Source organism: the organism of the source record quoted next (genome assembly GCF_019968985.1).
Source record: "MAG: Porospora cf. gigantea B chromosome Unknown PgB_NODE_14_length_79105_cov_124.187, whole genome shotgun sequence".
In the NCBI taxonomy this organism is placed as follows: Eukaryota; Apicomplexa; class Conoidasida; order Eugregarinorida; family Porosporidae; genus Porospora; species Porospora cf. gigantea B.
The window spans coordinates 68,760-79,105 of NW_027178685.1; the positions used below are offsets into that span (position 1 = coordinate 68,760).

Below are 10,346 nucleotides of genomic sequence, written 5' to 3' on the forward strand. Positions count from 1 at the left end.
TATATGCGCGTCTTGAGCCTCTTGCTTGTCGGTGTCAACGCTGACACCACCGCGTTTCCTTACACTTTACGGGCTTCGCATACCGCGAGCGAAACCTCGGAGGGCAATTGGTCTGACCCTGACGACAGCTTTGAAATGGCAGTGGCTCTGATGGCCGTCTCGTCCCTTATCGGTTTTTGCGTAGTCACCGTTGTGGAATCGTGCTGGGCAAAGGACATTGAAGACGCGAAGGACGAGTTGTTGAAGAGAAGGGCCATTGTAGAGGGCCTGCGGATCTTGTACGAGGAGGAGGCGTCCAGCTCGAGTGAGGATGCCCCTTCGTTGGGCATGGAGCACGGAATCCTCAACCTCTGGCAACCCAAAGAGGTGAAAAGTCGCGGCATTGCTCACGCAGTTCTACGATGTGCTCATTAACCTGGGTCAACAAAAGGGGCCCAACCCTAATCTGCTGCAGAGCGTTCCCTTGTCAGTACCATACCCCTTAGGAGATTTAACACGGGTACCTTCTGAATGTTCAGAGTCGGCAGACACCGAAAGTGAAGATGCGGTGTCTGAGTCGCCTCCTGTATTCGAGACATTCAGATTATCTACAGTAGGTTGGCGTTCTACCGGCAACCACGATAAGACACCTCACTTCGAGTGGTTATTGCCACGCCAGCGATCTTCACGATCGTCAGTCTGGACCTCCGAATCTGAGGACAGCGCGTGGTACGAGGACCCCAGCCGGTCACCCCATCCTCCATCCTGTGCATGCTGTGCTCCGCGGTGATGGTTACTTAACAAAATCCAAGATTCCTGAGAAAGATGGGCTGTACATATTCCCAGCCCGTTGACGTCGTTGCACGTGGTGTATTTGAGATCCGGTGGAGGTCTTCGCAAGCTGAACGCGCCCTTGACATCCCAGAGCCATTGCTGGCATTAGCGGCGCGTGCTCAAGCAGAGTCTAGGGTCGCCGATCAGGAGGAGATGTACGTTGTCGACTTTACGCAGATGTTGCAGGATGCCGTCTCTCTCGGTCATAGCACTATATGTCAAGAGTCGCTCAACTGGTTGATATACTCTGGTGGAGGACTGGAAGCAAAGGCAGATGAGTTCGACGCCGTCGTCAACACGCTTAGGGCGATACCCACACGTCCTTGGCTACGAGAGTGGCTAGCGGCGAGAGAGAGCTGTATGGAGGCCCGCGCCGCTATCGACGCGGCTTTAGAAAGACCTGCCTTGCCTGCATCTCTCGCCAAAGAACTCCTTGCGCATCTGGTGCAGGAAACGACCAGACTTGCCATCATTGGGGAGGATCTAGAGTGGCTCACAGTGGTGGTGGCCGTCCTTCTTAGTTCCCCCTTAGGCAGGAAAGCCCTTGCAACGGTGCTGACGCCCCCCGCATCCTTCGATCTGGAGTCCCCTAAGGTTCGCTCATTGTCTCGTTCGCTATCCCGCACCAACCTGACCACCACCAAACCCGCCTACACGCGCACGCTACGGGAGCTGGGACGCAATCAGGACGCCGGGGGCGCGCAGGTACTGCTCAACTGCGGCCGTCTGGGCTTCCAACTGGGTGGTGTCGTCTTTCGCCGTGTCGACTCAACATCACACTGGAACCGCATTCGACGGGAGATTCTCTCGGGGAAGCGGTTGCTCTTTGATCGCGACCGCCCACCGTCTGCGCTGCATGTCGCCATGGACCGTAACGGCATTCACTTGCATGCCTGCCCTCTTGTAGACATGAAATCGCTGCGAAAGGTCGTGCCCACCCTTCCTGTGCAGTTTACTCGCAAGCAGTACGACATACTCTGCGGGTGGTCGGACAATGGTGGACTATTCCCTAGCGTACCGAACACCAACGGAGTTAGCACGCTTTTCTGTCCTCGCGTGATAGTAGGCGATACCCCGTTCCTCTCGGCGGAGGACGCCGTCGCTGTGTGCTTCATGTCAGTAGGGATCCCAGCAGACGTATGTGCTACGTCGTCAGAACAGTTCCAAAGCAATCTGAAACACGTGGGTGTTCGCCGGTGTGACCACTCAGAGCAGGGCCTTGATCGAGTCGATCTCTGTCGACGATTCCTGGATTCGTCTGCCTGAGAAGCTTCTCCACCGCTCTGGGTATCTTGACTGGGTGTATCGGTATCGCATGGGGGGAAGGCCTGCCTCTCCGAATGATCTGCTGACGTTTGCGAAGGCTCTGCCGCGCGTGAGACCCTTCGTCGTGCACGTTACCCCTGACGGGGTAACTGCACGGGAGCTTCGGGAATGCCCTCGGGTCACCGAGTTCCACCTCGACTTGGCACGGGTACTGGCGAGGGATCTGGACGAGCCTGTTGACAACGTGGAGCTCTTCATTCCAATCCTGGAACATGACTTCTGCGAGGCGGTTGAACGGCACCTCGAGACCACGGTGGAGTTTCTGGGACACAACGTTGTCGTATACACAATCAAGGGACCACCAACCTCATCGGAGCTTTCAACTCGACGAACTCGAGAAAGACGACGCTGGGGCGGACCTCTTTGGCAGCCGTCTTTGTGGGGTCCCGAGTACGTGATATTCCCGGCGGTTAGCAGCTTTGACATCTCGGTTTCCGAGAGCACGAAGACTGTCACGTGCGGGCGGCTGCCTGCTACTTTGGTTGCACTCGTGGAGGCGTTGCTGAAGCTACCCATAAGTGAACTCGGTCCGGGAAGCGTCTCTGAAATCGTCGCTCATCACGGTCTTCACGAAACCTGGACGAAATGGGAGCTCTACCTGCTATTGACCAGCGACCTGTCGTCCCAAGTCGTGGGAACGCCTTCGGCCAAGCGATATCTCAAGGAGATGTTGGCGTGTCAAATTGTAACGAAGGCCATAAAGAAAGTCGCCCTGCAAGAAACGACTCGTTCACGCGAAGCAGATTGGCACAACGTTGTGACGTCTGTGCTGGAGGTAGTCATGTATCAGATGTTCAGCAATGACGTGACCCAGGACCCCAACGTGGACGCCGCCGCAGAGAGTCTATCCGTCGCCCTGTGGCTTGATGTGATCGCTTGCGTCACCTTCTTGCCCGTTTTGCCTTTCTCCCCTGACCTGGTGGATGAATTGCTGGAGGCGCCACCCAGGCGGCCGTACTGCTTTGCGCAGTGTCTCGCTCACTACCTGGGTGTGGAGCTGAAGAAACAGTGCTTGTATCGGCTTTTGATGCACGATCCCAGCGTTGTTATTGATGACAAGGGTAGTATGGAGAACCAACTGTATAACCTGCTGCAGAAGCCACCTTCTCAACAATCGCGAAGGGGAAGCTTTAGTCGACGCATCTCTGTTCAATACGAACGTCGAAAATTCGCCGATGAAGAACCGTTGAAGGAAGGCCGGCAGTGCAACCAGTGGATGGGGTGTCCTCAACGACCAGTACCCCTGAGCGCTAAAGGTTTCAAACACTTGCATCTCCACGTTTCGTCCGAAATCAAACGTGTGATCTCCGCTGCGAACTTGACATCTGACACTATCGTCTCGAAGATCCACATTTTGAACCAAAGGCTGGAGTTCTGGCGGCCGCCAGGCTTCGAACCCGAGCTCACAGGTGACTCTCCACACCCATCAGACTCGAAGCAGGACTGCTTCCTCGAGCTGCTGCCTGTGTTGCCTTGCCACTCCCTAGGCAACATTCGGTACGTGCGGGCGTTCATGTCCTTGCAGACTTGTTTGCACATCATCGTTAACTGGCTTGTAAATCCTCCGGGTCCCGATGATATCATCACCGCCAAGACAGCGTTGTCTCATCTGTTCAACCACCTGGTCCCTGTAGCGTCACTGCTTAGCGACTACACCAATGACCGCCTGGTGCCGATGAGGCTGCTCTCACAGTTCTACCTTGCCGAATCGTTGTGGCTGGTTTTCCGCGTACATGTGGACGCCCTTGAGGAGAAGCGGCCCGTAAGACGCCGACGCTTGACGAAGCCGATTATCCATCGGCGAAGGTCCAGCGCCGCCCCCCCGATGCTCACTGCTGCGCTATCGGACTTGAAGGAGTCCGACGACGGTCGCATAACGCACTCCCGCGCATTGGGCCTGCTCCTCACGTCGATAGCTCTCGACGTGCGGCAGTCGGGACGCCCAGATGTGTGCTTTGGCCGACAGGGACTGGTGGCAAAGTCCATGATGGCGGCGGTGCTAGCTAGAGACGTGCGCATGCCTGAGCTGTGTGCTTTGCTGGTGGACGTGGCAGCCAGTCAGGCCGCACGACTGCAGCTGAATATACGGGCGACTGCTGGTTCTGTTGTCGTTCAAATCGGACAGCATCTCCGAGGACTGGAGCTCTGGGACTTTCCCGTCTGCGATGAGCTGGTGCTCAAAAACCCCTCCTTAGATCTTAAGTACGTTGGGTTGCAACCGCTGACCGTAGACCTGAAGCTACAAGTTGAGCGGTCCCGTATCAGCTCCTTCCATCTGGGCCACATGCCAGTTCTGACGAAGATTGGTCGTTTCTCCCAAACACAGCGCGCGACGCAAAGTGCTTGGGTGGTGGGGCGTAATGAAAACTGCTGCACGGCCTTCCCTTCAGAGGCATTCCCCCGACTGGACCAGCTGCAGCTTCTCCCTCTTCCGGATACTGACGTGGTGGGTATTGCTGCGGGAGCTGCCATGTCGGTCGTAGTGGAACGAGGCGCAGTTCACCTGCTGGGGTCCGTCAGAGGAGTGCACTCCATAGTCAACGTGGAGCAGGTGGCTACAGGCGATGGCTTCGTAGTGGCGAAGACTTCCGATGGCAACCTGTTCTCCTGGGGCTCCAGCGCAGAGGGCGCTTTGGGACTTGGTTCGGTAAAAAGCACTGCCACTCCTCGCCGTCTCGCCGTGTCCGAGCCGATTCAGCACCTAGCAGTCGGCCGTGGGCACGCCTGCGCCGTTAGTCACTACGGTGCAATGTTCACGTGGGGTCGGGCAGACGCCGGGGCTCTGGGTCTGAGCACCAGCCGCCTGGTGACTTTACCGACGCAGGTCTTTATTCTGGAGGTGCTGCTTGACGTGCCCTTGGTAATGTGGAAGGAAGATAGTCGCGTACGCGAGCTGCAGCTGCCGCCTGAATATGAGCCCGTGCACATTTCCGCCCACAAATCCACGCTGTTCTGCTGCGTGGCTGCGTCCTACTACGACGAGCCACCCCCTGACGTGTTGCTGTTCAGTCAAGTGGCTTGCGGGGATGATGGAACCGTGTGCACAGACATCTGCGGCAACGTATGGCTATTTGGTAGTTACGCGGATCAAGTCGAGGACCAGAGAACTGTCCTCTTTTCCACATCCACCTGCAAAATAGCGCTCGCCGCCTTCAACAACCAGCCCGCAGCTGTAGCAGCTGGAAGGAAGGCCATCGGCGTACTGGACGTGGAGGGGTCTCTCTGGGTCGCGGGTAGTAACGCTTCTGGCCTCTTGGGCTGTGGTGACCTGAAACGCTCCAAGCAGCTGGTCAGAAGCCCTGCCTTCGCTGGGCGCATTGTGACGTGCATCAGCTTCTCTGCCTTTGCCTCGTGGGCCGCGGCAGTCGTCGGTGGAGTATGCTTCGTCTGGGGGCGTGACTCCCCGATAGACACGCCGTTGGCTTGGAAGCCGCAGGCTGTTTCCCAATTCCCAATGCACCTTCTGGACATCCAGGCAGGCGGGGGGCACCTCGTAGTGCTTGTCTCGCCCCGTCCAATACCAAACAGTATTCTGTGAACGTTATATCAAAATCTATCGCTACGGGCCCCACAAGTCGCAAATTTAAGAAGCCCAAAATATAACAGAATGCCGCAGTTCAGAGTCCATCTTCGATCGAAGTCCATCGACAGACCAAATCACTTCCCAGTGGTAGAGCACAACGAGCATTCCCCCTCCAATCTGAAGATTTCGTCGAGAGTGATATTGTACTCACCAATCTACAACAAGGGCACGGCGTTCTCAGATATCGAGCGCCGCAAAATTGGGATTGAGGGGTTGCTGCCGGAACACGTTGAGTCTCTGGAGCTCCAGCTAAAGCGGGCTATGCGGCAGTACAATCGCTTTGCTGATCCTGTTGACAAGCATATCTACCTCAGCAACATTCGAAACCGCAATACGGTTCTGTTCTACAACATGGTGGTCCAGAATCTTGAGGAAATGATGCCTATCATATACACACCAACTGTAGGAGCTGCCTGCATCCAGTTTGACCACGAGTTCAGGCAGGCCGAGGGCATGTACGTCTCGCTTCGCCATATGGGACGCGTGCGCGAGATCCTTGGAAATTGGACTGAATCCCAGGACGGAAAGGTCGACGTGATCGTGATCACTGACGGGTCACGCATTTTGGGACTGGGAGATCTGGGAATTAACGGCATGGGTATTCCGATTGGCAAGCTGAGTCTTTACGTAGCTGCAGGGGGCTTCCATCCTGCGAACATTCTGCCCATCACTGTGGATGTTGGGACTAACAACGAGACCTACCTGAAGGACGATCTGTACTTAGGCCTTCGCCAGCAGAGGTGCAACGACGAAACATTCTTTAATTTCTTCGATGAGATCACCTCGGCCATAAAGGAGAAGTGGCCTGAATGCCTGCTTCAGTTTGAGGACTTCTCCAACAACCACTGCTTTGCAATGCTGGATAAATATCGGAACAAGCTCCGTTGTTTCAACGACGACATCCAAGGAACCGGGGCGGTAGTTGCCGCAGGCTTCTTCAACGCGGTGAGACTCTCGGGCGTACCAGCAAACGAGCACAAGCTGCTTTTCGTCGGAGGAGGGTCCGCTGGAGTTGGCGTTGCTGACCAGATCATGAAATGCTTCGTGGCTCTTCATGGTCTTTCGGAGGCTGATGCCAAGGAGAAGATTTACATGGCTGACAGCAAAGGACTCATTGGGAAGTCGAGAACCAACCTTCAGTCCTTTAAACTGGCTTTTCAGCGACACGACATCGACCACGACGGCGACCTTCTTGATTTAGTCCGCACGTTGAAGCCCACCACCATCGTGGGCCTATCAGGTCAGGCGCAGCTCTTCGATCAGGATATAGTGGGGGCGATGGCCGAGTGCAACAAGCGGCCTATTATTATGGCTCTCTCGAACCCCACCAATAAAGCAGAGTGCACCCTGCAAGATGCCATCAAGTGGAGCGAGGGCAGGTGCATTCACCTCTCCGGCTCCCCGATGGGAACCGCCACCTATGACGGCCGCAACTACCCGACGAACCAGGGCAACAATCTCTACATCTTCCCCGGTCTAGGATTCGGTACCTGGCTGTGCGAAGCCCGCGCTGTCACCGATAGCCTCGTTACGGCTGCCACAATCGCGCTGACGAAGTGCACGACCCCAGCGGACCTAGCGAACAACCAGGTATACCCCTCCCTAAGTTACATTCGGGATATATCTGCCGGAGTAGCGGCTACTGTAATCATGCAAGCGTACGCAGAAGGGCTCACGTCGAAGGTGTTGCCTTGCGACACCAGCAATTTTGAGGAGCTACAGTCCTTCGTGGCCAGCCAGATGTACTCTCCGGAGTATCATTACTGGGAGAGGTAATGTGAATACGATTAATGATCACTCGATAAGCTGGTCCCCTTTCGACGAGGAATAGTCATGCACTCTGCAAAAAATCGGCGTGGGATGTCACGCTTCCGCTTCTGTACTGTCGTATCATGACGCGTGATAGCCTCGAGATTGTCGTTCAAGTAAAAAAGCGCTTCCGAGCTGTGACCACTATCCAAGTCACCCGAAGATTTCGGAGGGCAACAGCATGCCGCTTGGCATAAGTCTGGCCAGCCACACCGCAATGAAATTTCCGGTCCGTTCGGAACCACGATTGGTCCATCATCGAGTTGCTCGCTGACGGATTCCTCGGCCCATTCGGAGGGAGCGGGCGTCATGTCGGATACGGACGCCTGATCGGACCTCTCGCACCTGGAACCCCTCTCGGACATTGAACCCCGATTTAATCGCGACGGTGAAAGGTGGCGAAGGACTTCAGAACGCGCTGACCGGGCATCATCATCAGACGTCCGGGACAGACCTCCTTTCTTTTTGAGCAGGGTTTCAAAGTACTCTACGACGCCGTCGATGTCATCAGGGACCATTGCTCCCAAGTCCACCTGCTGTGACTCCGCAATCAGACGGTGCTCCAACTCCCGCCGATCGGGAATTCGAATCCACCAGGAGTAGGTCACAAACAGCATGCCTTTCACCGGCACCGTTGCCAGAGACACGATTACCACCAGGCTCCAAGGGACCAGCCGTGCAGTGTACATGCCGACCTCGGCGAGAATGACCAGTAGGAGCTCCACCGATCTCATCAGCAGCACAAAGACGAACGATGATTCCTGATCCGATCGCAGCGGTAGCGTTGACGATCGTTGTGGCTCGGGGAAGAAGTCGGCATCCGGTGGCTGCCAGTCAATGGGTCCGTTTAGCTCGCCAAAGGACGGCTCTCCTATCTCCCACATGGTCTGAGCCATCAGCGCCACAAAGATGGACTCGGAGTTATTAAGCACCATCGTAACAGCCAAGTTTCGAACGTACGGCTGAACGGAAGTCCGCAGCACTTCCGGGTCCGTGCCAAAGGCAGCAGTGTACCCCACCACAGCGAGCAGTCCTCGCAAACACCAGACAGGCACGATCACGAGTATCTGCAGCACACCTGAGACAAGCGTGATCCACCCCAGCAGGATCAGGAACCCCACGACCGACACGCGGATGTCCTGCCACGACAAGGCATACCGCAGCTTTTCGCCGAGAGCTGCGATATGGTGCGAGGTGATCTGCAGCATCTGGAAGAGAAACCAGAGGTTCTGCAAGAGCTGGGTGAGCAGCGCTGAGTTCTTGGCCTCCGAGAAAATCTGTGTCCGCCACCGTTTCGCCCTACTGGAAACATTTTATAGTAGGATTCAGGGTCCTCAATTCGTACGGCCTGCATGCCGAAAGGCGTTTCGAACTCGGAGAACGGCGACGACTGACCGCAATGCCTATGGCTGAAGTAGCCCAGACGCTCTAAGCTGTTCTCCTCCACCATAGGGTCGTTACCGGACACCACGTCATGGAGTTGTAGAGGGTTCTGTAGATAGATGGCGCGACGCCCACGGACGATAATTCCGCGGGCCTCATCGTCGTGGATGTCGTCGTATTCTGGATGAACGCTCAGGAGCAGCTCACTCGCATCACCAGACTCGGGAACTTTCCGCACAACCGAAGCCGACTCGGGTCGGCCGACGTAGAGAAGGGAGAGCGTGAAGGTCAGCAAGCCGAGAGTCGTCGGGACCTGGTGAACGGAAACAAATAGGAGCCCGTATAGTAGAACAACGTGAAAAGCCAGGAGTAAGAACACGTAGCGAGTCGACTGGCGCTGATCGCGGTTTTTACGAATGCTAGACCAGTGGAAGCACCAACGGAACCATAAAGGAAGGGTGCACAGCGCGTTGGCCATCCTCAAAAAGCCAGCTTCGAAGCTCTGCGGGTCGAAGTTGGAAGGCTGCTGCCAGTACTGTAGCGGCACCGTTGACAGCGACCTAATCCAGGCCGGACTCACGTACTTTTCCACCTGGATGTGCAGGCTGATATAGCCCAAGGTATAAGGAGTATACCGGCACCCCGCGCTTTGAAATCCCACCACTGGGCGAACCCATTTGCGGAGGGGCCTCTCTGACCCCGGCAAGTAGAGCTGGAAGTACGCGGTTGCTCCGGTACGGAAGGCCTTGCTCCGCAGTAGAGTTGTCAGAGGGATGATGACCCGCCCGTAGAGGCCGTCGGTGGGAGCGTTGTCTTCGGTCTCGTTCATCGCCCCTCCCACTGGAGACTTTTGACGCCTGTGCGTAGTGGTGTTGGGTGGGCGCTGTATGACACCATAGAGGCTCCCACTGGACTCGGGCTACTGATAGCGGAGCAGAACACGTCCATGACTACATCCGTCGTAGTGGTGTACATGTCTGTGTTCGTTGCACGTGCACCACTCACCTAACATCAGAATGTCGCTCCAGTTGACCGCGTGGGAGACACGAGAGCTGCCCAGGGAAATCTCTACCGATGACGACTGCGACGTCTCCGCCTCCAACGTCGCAGTCACACGCCATCGAGCCCGCTTTCCCGTTTCGTCTGCGTGCCGGGCATTACGGCAGAGGGAGAATGCTCGGATATCGCTAAAGTGCACTCGCCCTATAGGTTCGCTGCTGTCGCGAGGTGTGCCGGTCTCCGACTGGACGTGCCGCTCCCGGCGTGCCTTAAGAGCCGCCACGAGATTGGGAGACGTCTCCGGAGAACGCGGCAGGCCACACCAGGGAAGGTAGCCAGGGTTGTGCTAGGTGCGTGAGCCTCCTGACGCTCACAGAAATCGTGTCCTGCCGAAAGGAGAACTTCTGGCTGATCAGCTTTAGCGTTGTGTGAA

At 56.3% G+C, this 10,346-nt stretch overlaps 3 protein-coding genes across 7 annotated transcripts; 2 read left to right on the forward strand and 1 right to left on the reverse strand.

Annotated features, from left to right (window-relative positions):
• Window positions 1-3: 3 nt before the first annotated feature.
• On the forward strand, window positions 4-5,677 carry KVP17_003621 (uncharacterized protein; the record flags this gene model as incomplete). 4 transcript variants are annotated; one of them, XM_068521151.1, is made up of 4 exons in its annotated part: window positions 4-366; window positions 395-592; window positions 826-1,995; window positions 2,024-5,677. In XM_068521151.1, the coding sequence occupies 4 exons, from the start codon at window positions 4-6 to the stop codon at window positions 5,675-5,677; spliced, it is 5,385 nt and encodes a 1,794-aa protein (XP_068378482.1). The 4 variants fall into 4 exon arrangements, with proteins under 4 accessions (XP_068378482.1, XP_068378483.1, XP_068378481.1 ...); XM_068521152.1 differs by lacking the exons at window positions 826-1,995; window positions 2,024-5,677 and having other exon boundaries at window positions 4-414; XM_068521150.1 differs by lacking the exons at window positions 4-366; window positions 395-592 and having other exon boundaries at window positions 805-2,079.
• Window positions 5,678-5,746: 69 nt separating this feature from the next.
• KVP17_003644 (uncharacterized protein) lies at window positions 5,747-7,498 on the forward strand (the record flags this gene model as incomplete). The annotated part of the gene is made up of 1 exon (XM_068521190.1): window positions 5,747-7,498. The coding sequence occupies one exon, from the start codon at window positions 5,747-5,749 to the stop codon at window positions 7,496-7,498; it is 1,752 nt and encodes a 583-aa protein (XP_068378518.1).
• Window positions 7,499-7,509: 11 nt separating this feature from the next.
• KVP17_003635 (uncharacterized protein) lies at window positions 7,510-9,926 on the reverse strand (the record flags this gene model as incomplete). 2 transcript variants are annotated; one of them, XM_068521177.1, is made up of 4 exons in its annotated part: window positions 7,510-8,808; window positions 8,835-9,797; window positions 9,824-9,891; window positions 9,920-9,926. In XM_068521177.1, 4 exons carry the CDS (start codon window positions 9,924-9,926, stop codon window positions 7,510-7,512), a joined length of 2,337 nt encoding a protein of 778 aa, XP_068378506.1.
• Between the last annotated feature and the right edge of the window lie 420 nt (window positions 9,927-10,346).